This window comes from Lutjanus erythropterus, chromosome 20 (assembly GCF_056507025.1).
Source record: "Lutjanus erythropterus isolate fLutEry1 chromosome 20, fLutEry1.hap2, whole genome shotgun sequence".
Lineage (NCBI taxonomy): Eukaryota > Metazoa > Chordata > Actinopteri > Lutjaniformes > Lutjanidae > Lutjanus > Lutjanus erythropterus.
Window position 1 is genome coordinate 35,170,050 of NC_139336.1, and position 19,951 is coordinate 35,190,000.

Sequence of the window (19,951 nt, forward strand, 5' to 3'; positions counted from 1 at the left end):
GACACTGGACGAGAGGCGGGGTTCACCCTGGAGAAATCAGCAGTTCATCACAGGACTGACACATAAAGACAATCTCTCACATTCACACCTACAGAGTCACCATCTAATTAATTCATGCTTGTCTTTGGACTGTGGGAGAAAGCCAGAATACCTGGAGAGAACCCACACAGGTATGAAAAGAACATGCAAACTCCACGCAGAACGGCCCTGATCCAGTCAGCTGGGGAGTCGAACTCGGGACCTTCTTGCTGTGAGGCGACGGTGCTGACCACTGCACCACCGTACCATCTGAAAGTTAGGACTGTCATTTGTTTGACAATCAAGGAATGATCAAATAATTATCAAATAACAATCACATGACCGCTAACGTTAGCTACACAGACCAACCGCTAACGTTAGCTACACAGAACAAACACACAACAAGGGACTGAATATTTGGACAAACAATTAATAAACCAACAACAAATAGAAAACAATTTATTAGGCAAAACCATTTCACCGCATTTAACATTAAGATAATTCAAAAGTAACAAAGTAATCAAGTTACATTACTCTAATATTATGATACATGGATTACATTACTGACTACAGTTTTTAGGAGTTTTTATTGATCAGTAACTGTATCAGAACACAGTTTTAAAGTAACCCTCCAGACCCTATGCATTTTGAATGTAGCTGAAGTTAACTTCATTTCCCAGGATTCTCGGGGTCCACGACATCTTGTTCTGTAGAAAATATTAATCCCTCGTGTTCTCAGCTGGAGATCCATTAACTAAACAAATAAAAACAAGTCATTTCACAGTGTGTGATCAATATTTCTCCTTCTCTTTTAACTTCCTGTTTCATGTTTTCTGTCAGACATGGCCAACTCAGAGGAGCACAGAGACGTCTTCAAGCTGAGCCCTGATTGGCTTTCTGCACAGGATGTGGTGGACGCTGTCAGCAGCTCTTCCTGTGGAGCCATTTCAGTGTTTATAGGTTCATATTTTATTTATTTACAACAGTGGCTGAAACTATCAGTCATTGATCAGTTTCTCCATCAATAGATTCATTAATCCAGTCACAATCTTGATCTCTGATCATGTGGAGTGAGTGGACGGATGGACGGGCGGAGGGCGTCCAACTTTCACCTGACAACATTGTGACAGGATGTGGACCTGTTTTTAATTTTCAGGTCCTTCCTGCAACGATTGTTGTCATGATACACTTAGTGACTGATTAATAATTGATTGTTAATAATGTGTGTGTGCGTGTGCGCGTGTGTGTGTGTGTGTGTGTGTGTGTGTGCGCGCGCAGGCACAACCCGTGAGGACGAGGTGGATGGAAGGAAGGTGATTGGTCTGGAGTATGAGGCGTACGAGCCCATGGCCCAATCAGAGTTCACCAAGCTGTGTGCTGACATCAGAGAGCGCTGGCCAACCGTGATGCACATCTGTGTCCATCACCGGCTGGGGTGAGATGCTAACGGCTAACTGCTATCTCCTGATTACACCTGACTTTTCTCTGATCCTGACTTCCTGTGGAGATGTTTGTTTCCCTTCCTGTTAAAATTGTCGTCAGTGTTTTTCCAGGCTGAAAGTTTAAAGGCAGTCAAAAATTAACACCTGAAGAAACATCAGCATGATAAGAATGACTAACTACAAACACGGAGGGGGCGGGGCTCATAACCTATACCAGGTGTCCAGGTGTTCATCTTTACATAAGTCAGCGTTTGAGACCAAAATCACATCTCAGAGAACAAACACATGGTTGTGATGTGGACAGAGGGCGGGGCTTAAGTCTCACCTGTGACCTTCCTTCCTCAGGTGGGTGGAGGTGGGTCAGGCCAGTGTTGCTATGGCGATCTCTTCTCCTCACCGCCAGGACGGCCAGCAGGCGATCCAGCACTGCATCACCCAGCTGAAGGCCAACATCCCAATCTGGAAGAAGGTACTGGTAACCGACAGAGCTGATGATTCACTGATCAAAGTATTTGATTATTGATCGTGTGGTTCTGATCAACAGGAAGTTTATGACACGCAGGATTCAAGCTGGAAGGAGAACGCCGAGTGTCCGTGGGCCAAACTTGATCCAGTCACAGAGAAACGATGAATAAAACTGTTTTCATCATTGATCCATCTGTTGATGATTTTCTTCATCAATTCATCCTGTCACCTGAAAAACATGTCCAAACAAAACAACATCTCAACCGTCTCGTCCCGTCTGTCCTGTGTGACGTCCTCTGATGATCCTCCAGTCAGTCGTCTTTTCTGTGTCTTATTGTTTCGTCCGTTCAGGTTGAAGTCAGTCTTGATGTTGGAAGGCGGCGCACAATGATGCAAAATAACAATAATCAATAATTCACCTCAACTGTGAGAGAAACAATCAATTGATTATCAAAATAGTTGGCAATTAATTTAATAATCAATTAATAATTGAGCTGGATTATTAATCTGTTCATGACAACTTGGACATAAGAGACAAAAACATCAAAGACGTACAACAAAACAGATGTAAACAGACATTAACATTAAAGACAAAAGACAGAAAAAGACTAAAACAACATAAGACAAAAATGATGTAACCAGATGAACGATGGTGAAACAAAATGAAACGGACAAGATGAAAAACAAAAGACATGACGAGGCAAAACAACGAGACAAGATGAAAAACAATGTAAACAGACTAAATCTTATGGAAAACAGCACAGACTGAGACAGACAGAGAGGGAGACTCTGGTGGACAAAAGCTGATGTTCAGTTAGCTTTGGACAGAAACAGAAACGTCCTTCAGAGCAGTGTTTCCCAACCCTGGTCCTCGGGGACACTGTCCTGATGTCTCCCTGATTCAGATGATCAGCTCGTCACCGAGCCTCTGCAGACGCCTGACGACCACCTGATCATCTGGAGCAGGGAGACGTCTGAGACATCAGGACAGTGTCCTGAGGACCAGGGTGGGGACACCGTTTCAGAGGACCACCTTTTGCTTTTGGAGGTTGTTGGTGCTGAGAACAGAACTCAGGCACTAATGACTGTCCATGGGTTCTGTTCATTGAACCTGTATTTGTACTTAATAGTGTCCAGTCAACGTTCTCCTGACAGCAGAACCAGATGTTCTAATAAAGTTCAGAAGAGATTGTAGTAAAGATGTGAATAACTTTATCATCAGACAAAGAAACTACATCGGTTTGTGTGAGAGTCGGTGCTTTATCAATAAATTCATTATGTCCAAGAGTTCTCTCCTTAATGATCAATGACTTCATAATAATTAATAATACAGAGGTTTGTTTGGGTTTTCTAATGATAGTACCTCTCCACTCACGGATGTGATGTCATCACTAGTTTCCACTGAAAATCTGTTAAAATGACAGTAGGTGTGTTGGAGGTGATCCAGGTCTGCGCAGAATCGATCAGCGGCGGTCGGCGCACAATGCATGCTGGTTAGATTTGTGTCCGACTTGATCCCGACTTGCTCTGACGTCATGCACACGTGGGCAATGATAACCTCACGAGATCGAGTAGCTGCTCTCCACCAACTGCAAACACCTGGCTGTCACCTGATCGATGAGCTGACAGGCTCTGATTGGCTCTTAACTTTGACAACAAACATCACGTGTTGTATAAAATAGTAATTTTCTGTGTAACTGTAATATTTAATGACATATCAGTCTTCTGTTGTTTTAATCTGTCAGCAGCAGATATTTAGTGTCTGATAATAATAAAGGTTCTATATGACTGATCAAAAGAACAGTTTGGTTCTTTACAAGGCAGATAAAAGAACAGATGAGTCAAAAGGAGGATCTCTTCTATTTTAACTTCAATCAACGATCAAGAACGCACTTTATTTCTTCAGCTGTGATCAATGACCTGCAGACTACAGGTGACCTACAGGTGATCTGACCGGATGTTCGTGTCTCTTCCTGTATTTTCTCTTAAGTCTCCTGGAAACTCACCGACTTGACTGCAGTTTTTGTCTCCACCTGCTGCCGCAGCCTCCTGATCTCGTCTCTCCAGGCGAGGCGCAGTTAGCAAACGAACCTTTTAATTTTGACGTTATAGGAAGTGACGTGCCCGTTATTGCTACCCAGTATCCCGTGGCTGCCGCAGCTCTGCTGGTTGGTCAGCTGACCGTCCGTCCGCCGGTCTGGTGACTGTCAAACCCCTGACGCTCTCGCTGTGACCCGGACACCAGCAGCACCAGGCCGAGGCAGCTCTCTGTGTCCCCGTCCACGGAGCTCCTGACCCGGACTGACTCCTGACGTCCCCCCGCCCACAGCTGGAGGCCGACGGATCGTTCGTCTAAACAAGCCGAGCTCGTCGCACCCAGATTCGGACTCTCGCACTTCGCTCTTCCGTTTGGTCCCACTCCGAGGCCGGTCAGGTGGTCGACTCTATCCCGAGCCTGTGTGACCCCCGGCTGGGGAGCAGAGCGCAGAGCATGGCCGTACTGGAGCTCGCCATGCAGGGACTGGCCGTGTTCGGCTTCATCCTGTTCTTCGTGCTGTGGCTCATGCACTTCATGTCCATCATCTATGTGTAAGTCAGCCTCCTGTCTATAAGGGAACCCAACGTTTGTCAAACTCTCGCGAGATTTGACGGCGCCGTTTTTCACTGTGCTTGTTGTACAGAATAATAATGTTTAAAATGTGTCCGTTGCTGTAGTTCAGACGTGGACAGATATAGGGACAGAAAGTACCTGGTCAGAGCTGAACCAAGATCGTAGTTTGGGTTAAAACGATCACTCTCACGAGATCTTTCGCTGGTCTGGGGTTCCCTTGTAGAAACACGACCGTAACAGCCGTTACGCTGAGCTAGGCTAGGCTAATTATAGCGGGCTAACAGCTAGCTAGCCGAGCGACGCGCCTGTTTCCTGTTTTATATCAACGTTTTATTCCGTTTCTCTGTTCCTGGGGGGACGAAACATTAAACCGACAGACAAGGAGCTTCTCAGCGGCTCTCCGGATGTGTGACAGGCCGTGTCTGGGCGTCTCTCTACTGGGCGTTTTCCTGCTCGTTCATCGCTTTGCCAGGCTCGCTCAGGGTTCTGTGTAGCTTCTGGGAGGAAACTCAGTAAATTAATCGATTACGTGATCAGTTGTGACACTTTCTAACAGAGTTGGAGTGGGTTTATTTCTTTGTACAGATTATTTTCATCACATTTCTAACTCGGTTCCACGGTCACGGGTCGTTAGCTGCATGCATTTCCTGTTTCCTCTATTGAGGCTGAATCACATTTGAAAACCTGCCTATTTAATCATGTTGTGGTCCGCGGCCGTTGTTTTCACAGAGTCGAACAAAGTTTAGTGGCCGGTTGAAGTGTTATGAGTGGCACTTCAATTCGGCATCAATCCGGTATCCGTCGGAACATTTTAGACCCTCTTAAATGTCAAGGTTTTGAATTAACTTCAGGGTTAGTCCTCTGGGAAGCGTCACCTAAAAGCGCCACATTCTGTAAAGGTGTTTGGTCCAGTGGAGCGAAGGAAGGCCAAAGGTTATGAGGCAACATGGGTTTTCCTGGAAAGTCTTTCCCAATTAGTTTGGTAGGTGTGACTACTAGAAATGATTTTGAAACTTTGGAGAATGGAGAAATACTCTAACGGGGGGATTTTCATAACGTGGAAAGACGTTAAAGGGACAGTTTGTGTTCTTTAAAGTTTGACTGTATGTGGTTCTTCTCCACAGTCAGTGTGTTGCCTACAGTAGATGGAGGTCGACACGCCATCAGTTTGCAGAAGCAGCAGGAGAAAATGTTGTTAAATGTGAAATGTGTGTTTAAATACCATTTTAAATGAAATATTGTGGTGCTGCAGAGGCATCCTGACCAACACATCATTCTCTAGAAACTTTTTTGTGTGGTTCAACTGACTTCGCTAAATTTATAAGTCACACTCAGAAGTTTTGCTGACATATAATCTGTTGTCGAGATAATTTACTTTTCATCTTTATAGAAATTGAATCTTTGAGTTTTAGAAACAACAATACATCTTTTTTTTTTTTGTAAATTGTCATTATTTGGGTGCTTTAATATCAAGTGGTCCAATAAAAAGTTATTAACCTTTATTCACTTTAACTTTGATGAATTTAATCAACAACTTTTGATTTTTTTTATAAACTCAAAGATTTTTAAGAAGAAAAGTAAATCATCTCAACAACACTGTGGATGGATACTAGTTTTTAATGCCTGACACTGATATCAACATCGCAACCTTGATACAATCTGAAACAGTTTTTTAAAGATACACTTTAATTAAGCTACCATCTAAAAAAACCCATTGTGCTCAAACTGTGAAACAAATGTTCTCCTGTCGTGAAGGAACAAACAAACAGCCCACAACATAACTCGGTTCATCTGCTGCTGCTTTTTCATACAGAATTTTTAGCAGCACTTTGATTTGCCAACATTATCAAACATTAAAAATTCTTAAATTGCACTAAAAATAATTATTAAAGACATTTTTAGGATAGTTTTTGTTTTCAGAACATTTAAAATTATAATAAATTTCATGTGTGTGTATTGGATCAACTCAGAAAAGATTAGGAGACGGGCTGGGAAACTTTTTTTTTTTAGTTCATTTCAAAATTTCAGAACTCAAAAATCTTAGTGAAGGCAGCTGTAGACCAACAGATCTTGTCCCCTGAAAGTGTCCTGTCTGGTAAAAATGACTGATTTATTCAGTGGAGTTTGGTTGGTTTGGTCAGATACTACTGGATGTCCAAAGGAGCACAACAAACCTGTTTGATGAACTGACCAAAAAAGAAAACATCCTGGAAAGTTTAAGTCAGACTTAAGATGCTGTTCTGTCCCTGTTGGAGGAATGTTTCTGACCTTCAACCTCTCCGTCTCTTTCAGGCGTCTCCACCTCCACAAGAAAAGGTCAGAGGTCAAACAGTCGTTCGTTCAGCTGGCAGGAGTTTCTCTGCTGAAGCCGCTGAAGGGCGTCGACCCGAATCTGATCTCCAACCTGGAGACATTTTTTACGCTGGATTACCCCAAGGTGAAGCTGGCTACCCACCACTCGGTTAAATAACCTCTCACTGCCTCCATAACTGGCCAAAACTCACATTTTACTGCCCCCGACTACCCTAACATCCAAGTGCCCCACTTTTTTCTGACTGCTCTTACTGCCATCCAACTGCCCCGACTACCATCCAACTGCCCCGACACCCATCCCATTGTCTCTAACTACCATCCCGCTGCCACAGGTACTATTTGACTGCCCTGCACCTACTATCCAATTGCCCCCACCTTCTTCTGACTGCCTCTGACAGCCCTCAACTGCAGTCTTACCTCCTGGACTGCCGTCCTTTTGCCACCTGACCACTCACCCACCCTTTACTACCAGCTGTCATGTGACTGCCCCAGTCAGCCAGTGAAATCCCCACAGACATTTTCTAAACTACCATCTGATTGGCCTCAGTTAGGTTCTGACAGTTCTGACCTTCAGTTGAACTGAACCAGACATGTTGACGGTGATTCTGCTTCCTGTTTTGCAGTACGAGATCTTGCTTTGCGTTCAGGATCAAGACGATCCAGCTGTTGATGTTTGTAAAAAGTTGTTGGGCAAATATCCCAACGTAGATGCTCGATTATTCATCGGTAAGAAGAATATTGTGTTTATTCTACCATTAATAATCCTGTTTTCAACACACAACTCACTTTGTGGAGCTGTTTGTTAGCAGCTAATGTTAGCATTTCTTTGGTTCTCAGGGGGAAAGAAAGTTGGAATAAACCCCAAGATCAACAACCTGATGCCGGGCTATGAAGGAGCCAAATATGGCCTGGTGTGGATCTGTGACAGCGGCATCAGAGGTCAGTGAGCGTGACATGAGCTGTAGATGCTGACACGTCTTCGTCATGATTGTTTTGGCTAACTCTCTGTGTTTGTGTGGTAGTGAAACCCGACACCCTGACAGATCTGACCAATCAGATGACAGAGAAAGTGGGATTGGTCCATGGGTTGCCATATGTTGCAGACCGCCAAGGCTTCGCCGCCACGCTTGAGCAGGTAATGCTAACAAACTAACACTGTGATAAGTCAGCTGATGGCACACATGACCAGATAACAATGCAAATGTCCTGGAACATGATGTCTTTTAATGCTACGTAGCACCAGCCAGTAAAGCTAATGTGATGGAAGTATTTTAGAGACATTCCAAATGAATATTAATATTTTGATCACATCATATATGCTCTTTTTTTCAGCCCACTAATTAGCTGTTGGATGCTAACACATGCTAATATCTGAACTGTGTCAAGCTAGCAAATGCTGGATCTATATTAGTTTTCCTAGATTTGTTGTTCCAGCAGCTAATGCTAACTTTGCGCCTACATCTCTGCCAATGTGACAGGGATTGAGTGTTTTCTTTTAACTTTAGTGATGCTAATAGGTGCTAACCTGTTGCCAGGTGTATTTTGGGACATCCCACCCTCGCTCCTACATCTCTGCTAACGTGACGGGGATAAAGTGTGTGACGGGGATGTCATGTCTGATGAGGAAGGATGTGCTGGATCAAGCCGGAGGATTGGTCGCCTTTGCTCAGTACATCGCTGAGGATTACTTCATGGCTAAAGCCATTGCTGACAGGTTAGCATGTTAGCATTAGCAGCTACTGTCCTTTTTTTAAAGTGGTGAATAGACCTGATGATTTCTGTCTGACTCCTCAGAGGCTGGAAGTTCTCCATGGCAACACAGGTGGCCCTGCAGAACTCTGGGTCGTACTCCATTGGCCAGTTCCAGTCCCGCATGATCAGGTGATCTCAGAACTCTTCATCTGATTGGCTGTTTTCATGGTTCATATTTAAACAGTTTTTCCTTTGATTTTTGAGCATTTCTTCTTGACCGTTCCACTCTATAACAACACCCATCATGTGTTACTCTATATTTATGTTGTCAGAGAGAAAGAGAGAGTCACACACACACACATGCACACATGCACACGTTTTATTTTGATGGCCTGAATATGTTTAGCATTATAAAATTGGGTGAAATGTTGTGTTGAAAGGTTTTTAATGTTTGAAATTATCGTTCATAAATGGAGACCAACAGTAAAGTGTTGGATCAGATGATATTAATAAACTCTGTGTGTGTTTTGTGTTTTCAGATGGACCAAGTTGAGGATCAACATGCTCCCCGGCACCGTCCTGGAGCCCGTCTCTGAGTGCTTCCTGGCCAGCCTCATCATTGGCTGGGCTGCTCATTATGTCTTCAGGTACTGTCCGTCCGTCCATATGTCCATCCATATGTCCTTCTGTCTGTCCTTCTGTCTGTCTGTCTAACATCTCAAGGAAATTTCTTTAAATTTGGCACAAATGTTCATTTGAACCGATCAGATTTAAATTTATCAATATGTTAGTGGAGTCTGGCAGGCTGAAATCCAGAGCAGAGGAGAACCCTGAGAACCACTGCTCCTGCAGCGTTCCCGCTGCGTTCCTACTGTGTTCCCACTGTGTTCCCGCTGTGTTCCCGCTGTGTTCATGCTGTGTTCGTGCAGTGTTCGTGCAGTGTTCGTGCAGTGTTCGTGCAGTGTTCGTGCAGTGTTCCCGCTGCGTTCCCACTGTGTTCCCGCTGTGTTCGTGCAGTGTTCGTGCAGTGTTCCCGCTGCGTTCCCACTGTGTTCCCGCTGTGTTCGTGCAGTGTTCCCGCTGTGTTCATGCTGTGTTCATGCTGTGTTCATGCTGTGTTCATGCTGTGTTCATGCTGTGTTCCCACTGTGTTCCCGCTGTGTTCGTGCAGTGTTCCCGCTGTGTTCATGCTGTGTTCATGCTGTGTTCATGCTGTGTTCCCGCTGTGTTCGTGCAGTGTTCCCGCTGCGTTCCCACTGTGTTCCCACTGCGTTCCTACTGTGTTCCCACTGTGTTCCCGCTGTGTTCGTGCAGTGTTCCCGCTGTGTTCATGCTGTGTTCATGCTGTGTTCATGCTGTGTTCCCACTGTGTTCGTGCAGTGTTCCCGCTGTGTTCATGCTGTGTTCCCACTGTGTTCATGCTGTGTTCGTGCAGTGTTCGTGCAGTGTTCATGCAGTGTTCCCGCTGCGTTCCCACTGTGTTCCCACTGCGTTCCCACTGCGTTCCTACTGCGTTCCCACTGTGTTCATGCTGTGTTCGTGCAGTGTTCGTGCAGTGTTCCCGCTGCGTTCCCACTGTGTTCCCACTGCGTTCCTACTGCGTTCCCACTGTGTTCCCACTGTGTTCATGCTGTGTTCGTGCAGTGTTCGTGCAGTGTTCCCGCTGCGTTCCTACTGTGTTCCCACTGCGTTCCTACTGCGTTCCCACTGTGTTCCCACTGTGTTCCTGCAGTGTTCATGCAGTGTTCGTGCAGTGTTCCCGCTGCGTTCCTACTGTGTTCCCGCAGTGTTCCCGCAGTGTTCCTGCAGTGGTTATATAGTGTCCTGATTTTTTACAAGGTGTTTTTGTGAAAAATTTCTCTTGATGACTTGAAACCATCATTGAACCAATAAGCACTAATTCAAACTGGTCATGTATGTTGTTTCCAGTTTGAACATGAATAGTTGTTAAGTTAAATCCACAGACGTCGTCACGACATACATGTTTTCACCATGTGAGAATTTATGGTGTTATTTTAGATATCACTCAGTTCTCTTACGTAATGCTTGTGTGTGTGTGTGTGTGTGTGTGTGTGTGTGTGTGTGTGTGTGTGTGTGTGCGTGTGCATGCATGCTGCAGGTGGGACATGATGGTCTTCTTCATGTGTCACTGTCTCGCCTGGTTTATTTCTGACTACATCCAGCTGACTGGAGTTCAGGTACTCACATCCATCAATATGACATGCTTTTACTTTGAAGGGGCAGGCTGTTTGCTGCAGTTCAGTTGTTTTATTCTAGACTCTTATTTTGTAAGGGTGTTTTCCAAGTCCAGTGAGAAATGTTTTAATTTGTGTTTGTGACGCACACAGGGATATTCGTGATATTTAAACAAAGTTCTTTTAAAAAAAAAAATCTATCATTTTTCATCAGTTTTCTATTGAAATGATAAAACCTCTAGTTAATATTATTTGCTAACCTGAGAACTTTTATTATGTAATTGAATATATATTTGTTTCACTATTTACTTCTCAATGTAGTTATTTTATTAATTTATCATTGTTTTGTTTGTCTTATTCAAACTTTTATTATATTGTTATTTATTTTTATTCTATAGTAATTGATACTTTAAATTGAATTAATTAAAAAGTTTGATTCGAATTTATAAAAATGAACAAATAAAAGAATGTTTCAGATTAAATTCAAATAAAATAATTCTAAACATTAAAAACAAAATCAATGAAATTAATTTTAAAATAAAACAGAAAAATAAACATGCCTGTGTCTGTACATTGTGTCCTGTGCACCTGTGACTGATTGGTTACTGATGGATGACATCACATGGCAGGGCGGCCCTCTGTGCTTCTCGAAGCTGGACTTCGCCGTGGCGTGGTTCATCAGAGAGTCGATGGCGGTGCAGATCTTCCTTTCGGCTCTGTGGGATCCCACCATCAGCTGGAGGACTGGACGCTACCGGCTGCGCTGCGGCGGCACAGCCGAGGAGATCCTAGACGTCTAGTTACCACGGCAACCACCTACACCCTCCTCCTCGTTCTCCTGAGCAGCAGAGAGGAAGAGGAGGAGACGAGAGAAAGAGACTGATGTTGATCTGTTTTTGTTTTTTTTATGAGAAAAACTGAAGAGTGTGTGTGTGTGTGTGTGTGTGTGTGTGTGTGTGTGTGTGTGTGTTTTTAACTATTTATGTTCCTTTTGGTGCTAAAACTAAATGATGCCAGAACAAGCCAATGAGAGTGCAGGATGGATGAAAGAAAAACAAAATAAAAACAACAACAACAAAAAAAAAAAAACAAACAGGAGAGAGTGAGACATTGCACTGAATATATTTCTGAGAGAACTGTCAGCCAATCAGCAGAGAGGAGTTAAAATTCTCTCCTCTCATTGGCTGATAGTTCTCGGCTTCAGCTGAAATGTTTCCTGAAGTCTGAAGTTTTTTTTATGGAAGAAAAAGTCAGCTGAATGTAAAGAGCAGGCTTTTACTTTGAAAGTATCTGTGTTATAGACTCATTAATGATTTTCAAAGTAAAATATTTCAGTTATTTGCTTCCATGAGAAAAATAATTGAATCATTTTTTGAGGAGTGAAAAGAATCTAAAAAGTAAAACATGGTGACACGCTGCTCCTCTCTGTGGTCTGATTGGACAGAAGCTCGCTGACGCGTTCGCTTAGAAAAACACAGGAGACGTTTTTGTTCCGTTTAAACCAGAAACACCCGTTTCTCTTACAGGAAGTTCACCTGCATTCTGACCTGGAACTAAATCCACTTCCTGTAGCCAGAATGGTCCCTGTAGCATGTTTCTGATTGGTCAAGCGCAGAACTCGTTTATTCACACTGAGAGGCAGATTAAAGGGATAGTTCACCTCACTTTAAGTGTTGTATGAGGATATTTTCACCACTTCACCTTTCTGACAGGAAACTCTACAAACCAACCAAACCTGATGAAATGATCAAATCAGTTATTTCAGCTGCGTCCATCTGTTGGTGTGTTTGTGTTGTTGTGAGACTTCAGTGACTCTGAATTAACACTTTTAACACTGAAATCACACAACAACACAAACACAAACAGACCAACAACTGCTGTGTTCTCTGAGCTAAAATCACTGATTTTATGAATGGAGTTTGGTTGGTTTGTGTTTGTAGAAACGGTGGTTTCCTGTCAGAAAGGTAAAGTGGTGAAAATACACTGCATGAGTTGTGTGAGAGTTTTCAGACAAAAGTTTAAATAAAACTTTATTAAGAATATTTTCACCAGTAGCATCTGGAGCGACGTGTGATGTCATCGTGTCGTATGAAAGTTAGGGGTTAGGGATCATTTTAAACAACACAAACAAACAAACAAAACATAAATAAACTCTCAGATCATCTGATTGATAGAAACAGCTGTTCAAAAACAAAAAACAAAAACCCCAGAAAAGTAAAGCTGGAAAAAGTGGAAACATTTTTCTTAATCAGGTCCTGTGTATCATCTTTAGATAATTATTATCTGATAATCAGAAAAAAATGAGAAAAGATTTTGGAATTTAAAAAAACAAAAACTCTTCTTTATTTTGTCATTAAAGAATTTATATCCCCAACATTTGTATGAAAATTGGTATCTAATTAACTTTTAAAAATCTCACCTGCACCGACTTCTTCCTGCGTTTCAAAATCTTTACTGTAAAAATAAATAAAGCAGGTTTCTGTCACAGTGAATTTGTATTTTAAACCAGAAACTGAAGCTGTTCTTCACACGTTCTCCTGATCACAACAGAACATTTGGTCATTTCTGGATCTTTGTGTTTGTAGTTCAGAAATTGATCTCATAATTCTAAAACAAGTCAAATCTACATTTACAAATTATAAAACTACCTGTAAGAGACGAGGGTCTTAATGACAAAAAGTCTTAATTCATGTTGCTTCGTGAACTTAAGTGACGCGACGTCAAAGTGGAGACGAAATGTCCAGTTGCCACAGAAACAAAACCAAAACTCAGCCAGTGAAATTAGACCTTTTATTGATTTGCAAATCATAAAACAAAAAAAAAACAAAATAAAACAAAAAAAAAAAAAAAACAGTCGAGCACTGAATGAGTTCCAGTATTGTGACGTTTAACGGTCGCCACATTTCATGTGATTCACAAAACATCAAAGAAACAAACAAGGACCAAATAAATAAACAAAAATCCACATTTCTGAACTTTATTTTGCAACGTCGTAACACTGTGTGTGTGTGTGTGTGTGTGTGTGTGTGTGTGTGTGTGTGTGTGGACGATCACGTGTTGCTTCACTGTTAGCTCTTAGCTGTTAGCGTAGCCACAGGGGGGTTTGGTTGATGACATCAGTCGGACGAACCCATCACCGTCGTCCAATAGGATCAGTAGGAATCTTATTTGTTTATTGTTGTTGGTTTTTTTTTTAAATTACAATTATCTGCTGTAGTCTGCGAAGCGACCAATCACAGTTGAGGATTGTGTCAACACAGGAACAATAAAGTTTTATCCTTTCAACGCTGAACTTGAGGATGTTGTTTGTTGAAGTTGTCTTGCACTCTGATTGGCTGGGAGGAGGGATGGTAGGCTGGTCTTGTAGAAACCAAGGACAGCCATTGGTTGTCAGAAGATGTATTTATTCAGTGATTCATGCTACAACTTCCTGTCAGACTTTCAGAATAAATCTGTTACAAACTTGTTTTTCCCCCCAACATGCACTGAGTCTATTAAAAATATCTCAGATCATAACGACAGTAAGATTCCCACAATGCACCACAACAACTGTACATTCTTCAGCATAAACAAAAACAACAGATACATTCAGGTATAAAAACAGTTTATGTTGCGATGAGTCTTGATGCTAAAATGTCAACAAACAAAAGCTGAGCTGCACCAACAAAATCCAGGTTTAACTTCAGTTCTTTTACATCAAACTTTAAAATGAGCTCAAAGTTCAGAGATTATATTTACATCTCATTTTAGTTTTTACTCTGAACAGTAAATTTAATTCTTCTGCACCAAAACGTTAAACTCCAGTCTAAACTGTGACTCATTAGTTAGCTAGTAAACAACGTAACGTTCTGTTGAGGAGTCCAGAACGTTCCCACCTTTTATACTTTATCATATAAATAATCCAGCACTCACATTTATTTTTTAATTATTTATTTATTTTAATTCGGATAAACAAGCATCTCCATCTTTATTAAACTCTGTTTAATCTCAGTTTACATCACCGGATGGTGTTTCTGTTTTTTTTTGTTTGTTTTGTTTTGGTGAAACTGGTTTGAAGTAATCTTAGATTAAATTAATCTTTTTTGGTGCAGCTCCGTCTAAATGATTGAATTATTAAAATAGTCTTAATTAACTGTCGAGAAAATAAAAGTTGAATGATTTTAAACTCTGCAGAGACGATGTTTTATGTTTTCATGTCTTCATGTTACATGACAGGATGTAAATAAACACGAGACGTTCTACTCTGACTCATGTCAACTTACACACGTAACATGTTCAATACTTACAATTACACATTACAATTCTCATATAATCAAAATCATGTTTTAATAATAGTATCATAACATGTTATAACACTTGCTAACAGACACTGTAATAAATAACATTATATTGTGACATGTCAGGTTTAAAAGATACAAGTACGTCACATGTTACAGTACTGTAATTTTCACTACGTGTACTGTAGCATGTAGTATTATATGTTCGTATGAAGCACACAAACTGAAACATTCGTCTACACGTGTAACATAAATTAAATAGTTATAAATAATAAATTAATAGTGACATACTGTGATGTGTAACAAATATTGTATCATGATGAGTAGAAACTTCAAAAACACAAGTACTGTAATGTGTAACATTGTAACAAGTATTCTATTTGTGTATGATGTCAGATACAACTCAAGTATTTCACATGTAAAAAATGACAATGACCTTGTTACACGTATGTAACATGTTACAGGTTGTAACAAGTATTTCATGTGTAAACTGTTCCAGTCCATCAGACAGATGTTGAGTGATGTCACCTGTTACATACAGGTGTGTAACAGCTTGATACGAGCGCTCAGTCACACATTAACACCTGTAAGTTATTACACCTGTAAACAACGTGTTTGTGACGACTTTCATGTTAGAACGTGTTTCAGAACATTAACATGTTACGTTTCATTTGTGCTGTTTTACTTGTTAATTTTTAAAACTTAAAATGTTCTCAAGTTTTGTTGCAGCAAGTCGGCAGCAGTACAACAAAAACATTTCGTTAAGTTTTCAATGCATGATGGGAAAGTTAACATGGAGTAGGCGGAGCTATGTGAGTTTGAACATTGTTTCATGAAGGCTGAGTCGCACCAACGACGGTTAACATTTAAACCCGATTTAATCACTTTCTTAATTTAAAATGATGTTGCACCAGTTTTAAAAAATAGTTTAAAATTAAGAAAGATAAAATTTAAATTTTTACTCTAAACTGATATTTAATTCTTTTGTCCAGTTTAATCTGTGAACAAACAACGTCGCGTTTTGTGAACAGAGAGCAGCTGTTGGTGGAACCCAGCAGAGTTGCTTTAACGCCGTGCAGGATGTTCTCGTTCTGTAGATGAGAACGTTCATCAAAATGTCCCACACGTCGTCCTGACAGACGATGACGTCACGTCATGTCAAACAAGTGTTGGAACAAGTTACCTGAAACATTCGAGGACATGAAAACATAAAAATCAACATAATTACACGTTAAAATATTTGTGTTGAAACAAGCAGCAACTTAACAATCGCAAATGAAAACCTGTTTGGAAAGCCATTTAAACAGGAAGTGATGTCATAATGGAAGAATGAGTTGGTCCAATTAAAAGGCACACAAACTTTGGCTTGGTTTAACTTCCCCTTTACTTTCATAATCACTCAATTTAATTTAGTAGTTCTTAAAAAAAACCTGAAAACTAAAAACCTCAAATTCAGTTCAAATTTTAAAAATAATTTTCCTTTCAGGGTCTGAAGGGTCACAACTGAACACGACGAGCCAAGTTTAGCCGCCGTCTTCGTCTCACTAAACGTGAAGCCGTGAATACAAATCAGCTTTGGTTGGAAGGTCAGAGGTCAGAAGGCAAACTGGGAATCGGCAGCTTCCTGTTTTTTGTGGCTTTTTTTCCTGAAAATTATCAACAAAAAAATCCATAAAGAGAACAAAGAAAAAAGGCCAAAATAAAATTAAAAACAAGAGCTGAATTTGAATTAAATATATTTTTAATAGAAAAAAAAGAAGGAGGGACATTTGAAGATCAACCAATCACAGCTCAGCTTGATACACATACAGTATATATACACACACATATAAATACACGCACGCAGGTACGACAGGTGGGCGGGGCATCAAAAGCATGACCTATTTCATGTTGTACAGTATAAATACATTCATGATTAAAAAACGTCCCGCAAAAATATTTAACAACAATACGACATATAACAAAACGTCATTTTTAACTGAGTGAAAAAAGTCTACAAAAAAATCCAAAGTCAAATCGACACGACCCGCCACCGAAACGCCACGCAAACAGCACGTAAAAATCAAAAACCAGCAGAGGAATTCAGAAAAATAAGGCACGGAAGAAGGTTGAGATCGCAGCCACCTAAAACTCTACCGTAAATCAATAATAATAATAATAATAATAATAATGGTAATAATAATAATAGCCAATCAGACGGTAGCAGTGCCAATGGAAAAGGCACGGAGCTGAAGATTCACAAAGTTTGTGAAAATCAGAATACATCGGTGAAAATTCCTGCAAAAACATCAAGAATTTGTTTTTCAGAAGTTCATGAAAAGGCAGTTCAGAATTTAAAACTGAAACAATAAAAAAGTAAATTTTAAAACTCAAACAAACCTGTAATGATCTGAAAAAAAGAAGTAAAATATTTCATTTATCTTTTAGCTGAAAGTTACAGTGAAAAATAATCCAAATAAATAACTTCAGACAGTTTACAAGACAATCTTTTTATTCATGCTGAGTAACTTTAAATATAAAAGAAAAGAAAAACTAAATATTATTTCCATCATTTGTTTTGAGGGAAAAAGTGTTTTATTTTGAAAATTCTCTTTGTAACCTTAAAAAGAATGTTTTTGTTTTTTTTCTGCATCACGTTAATTTAAACATTTAGACAAAAACAGTTCGACTCACGTCGGCTCCGTGTCGGACTCCACTGCCCACAATGCATTGCTACTGGGCGCTCAGTCTGCCCAGGAATGTGCTCTGTAACCATGGCAATGCCCCCCTCATTGTGTCATCAACCTGTCACTGTGATGTCAGAGTGTTTGTAGGCACAGAAAGCTTGGTGACTCTCCCATTGGTCCATTTGTTCTCACTGCAGGCCAATCAGAAGCCATGAAGTCCAGCTGGCAGGTCAGCTCCAAAGGCCAAAGGTCAGATACAGAAGGACTCGGAGAGACTCGGAGGTCAGATGGTGGACTTGGAGAAGGAGACTCGGAGACCAGATGGTGGACTTGGAGAAGGAGACTCGGAGGTCAGATGGTGGACTTGGAGAAGGAGACTCTGAGGTCTTGGAGAGACTCAGAGGTCAGATGGTGGACTTGGAGAAGGAGACTCGGAGGTCAGATAGTGGACAGAGAGGTTTGGAGACCAGATGGTGGACTTGGAGAAGGAGACTCAGAGACCAGATGGTGGACTTGGAGAAGGAGACTCGGAGGTCAGATGGTGGACTTGGAGAAGGAGACTCTGAGGTCTTGGAGAGACTCAGAGGTCAGATGGTGGACTTGGAGAAGGAGACTCGGAGGTCAGATGGTGGACTTGGAGAGACTCAGAGGTCAGATGGTGGACTTGGAGAAAGAGACTCGGAGGTCAGATGGTGGACTTGGAGAAGGAGACTCGGAGGTCAGATGGTGGACTTGGAGAAGGAGACTCGGAGGTCAGATGGTGGACTTGGAGAAGGAGACTCGGAGGTCTTGGAGAGACTCAGAGGTCAGATGGTGGACTTGGAGAAGGAGACTCGGAGGTCAGATAGTGGACAGAGAGGTTTGGAGACCAGATGGTGGACTTGGACAAGGAGACTCGGAGACCAGATGGTGGACTTGGAGAAGGAGACTCGGAGGTCAGATGGTGGACTTGGAGAAGGAGACTCGGAGGTCAGATGGTGGACTTGGAGAAGGAGACTCTGAGGTCTTGGAGAGACTCAGAGGTCAGATGGTGGACTTGGAGAAAGAGACTCGGAGGTCAGATGGTGGACTTGGAGAAAGAGACTCGGAGGTCAGATGGTGGACTTGGAGAAGGAGACTCGGAGGTCAGATGGTGGACTTGGAGAAGGAGACTCGGAGGTCAGATGGTGGACTTGGAGAAGGAGACTCGGAGGTCAGATGGTGGACTTGGAGAAGGAGACTCGGAGGTCAGATGGTGGACTTGGAGAAGGAGACTCGGAGGTGCTGGTTGTGGTCCAGCTGGTGGTCGTGCAGAGCGATCAGAGCCTCGATGGCTTCCTCCACCGACGCCAGCTGCATCAGCGCCATCTTCCTGTCCTTCCTGTGACAGCAGAGGAAGTGACATCATCAAACATGTGACCACAGGTAGAAAGAAGGAGGGAACCTCAGACTAAAAGATCTCTCTGTTTTACGTCATTTTTATCTTGCTGTATTTTGCTACATTGTTTTCGTTGTTTACGTCATCTTTGGTATCTTTGGTGTCATTTTTGTCGTTACGTCTTTTACGTTATTTTCTTGTTGTTACATATTTTTCATCCTGTTATGTCTTTTGCGTAGTTTCTGTCTCGCTACGTCTCCGTTCAGATGTTTGTGTTCAGAAAAGTAAAAGGTTGTCAGTATAGACACCTGAAAACTCTACTTAGCACAGTAATCGAGTATTTGTACTCCATTACTTCCTACCTGTGCTGGTGTTTCTGTTTGTAAATCTGCACAGACTGTAACCATGGCAACGTGTTGTTGTTACTCACTGGAAAAACTTGAAGGCTTTTACTGTGAATCCAGCGGAGGAGAACAGATCCTTCAGCTCGTCCTCACTGACCGACGAGCTGCGAGACGAAGACGGCACAAAAATATTAACATCCAGCTGAACCCTGAGAGATTGATCACAATAAATCGATCAGGGAGCAGCAGATTCAATCAATCAATCAAATCTCACGGGATGTTGGAGAGGTGCAGCGTGGCCGACGGGGGGAAGATGTTGTTAAAATTTTTGGATCCGGGTTTTTTGAAGCGGTGGAGGGCGGAGCCTGAGAAGTCCTGGGTCAGTGCCTGCTCTTCTTGCCCCGCCCCCCCGCGAGGCAGCTGCACCACCGGGTGTTTGGACAACATCACCCGGATCACGTTACCATGGAGACGCTGGCCATTCAGATGACTCATTGCTGTCAGGGGGAGAAAGGCATATCGCAGAAAATTATTTGGAGAAAAAAATATAAAACCCTTCTTTAAATCTCAG

The 19,951-nt window shown here is 41.8% G+C and overlaps 3 protein-coding genes across 4 annotated transcripts in view; 2 read left to right on the forward strand and 1 right to left on the reverse strand.

The window, feature by feature from the left end:
- Positions 1–860: 860 nt before the first annotated feature.
- LOC146308873 (molybdopterin synthase catalytic subunit) lies at positions 861–4,388 on the forward strand. The gene is made up of 6 exons (XM_084746673.1): positions 861–978; positions 1,297–1,453; positions 1,806–1,929; positions 2,005–2,073; positions 2,839–2,932; positions 4,255–4,388. The coding sequence occupies exons 1-6, from the start codon at positions 861–863 to the stop codon at positions 4,386–4,388; spliced, it is 696 nt and encodes a 231-aa protein (XP_084602799.1).
- Positions 3,977–11,829, forward strand: ugcg (UDP-glucose ceramide glucosyltransferase). Its single transcript, XM_084746360.1, has 10 exons — positions 3,977–4,514; positions 6,829–6,973; positions 7,473–7,575; positions 7,687–7,788; positions 7,872–7,984; positions 8,385–8,563; positions 8,644–8,730; positions 9,081–9,188; positions 10,661–10,739; positions 11,366–11,829. The coding sequence occupies exons 1-10, from the start codon at positions 4,417–4,419 to the stop codon at positions 11,534–11,536; spliced, it is 1,185 nt and encodes a 394-aa protein (XP_084602486.1). The 5' UTR covers positions 3,977–4,416; the 3' UTR covers positions 11,537–11,829.
- A 6,931-nt stretch (positions 11,830–18,760) lies between these two features.
- The window catches only part of LOC146308875 (polypyrimidine tract-binding protein 3-like), a 9,714-nt gene continuing 8,523 nt past the window's right edge, over positions 18,761–19,951 (reverse strand). For both annotated transcript variants that reach the window (XM_084745793.1, XM_084745794.1), the window contains 3 exons: positions 19,655–19,877; positions 19,467–19,544; positions 18,761–19,039 (listed from right to left, as the gene is read on the reverse strand). In XM_084745793.1, coding sequence (XP_084601919.1) covers positions 18,907–19,039; positions 19,467–19,544; positions 19,655–19,877 — 434 coding nt within the window. In that variant the 3' untranslated portion in view covers positions 18,761–18,906. The remainder of the gene's footprint in view (positions 19,040–19,466; positions 19,545–19,654; positions 19,878–19,951) is intronic.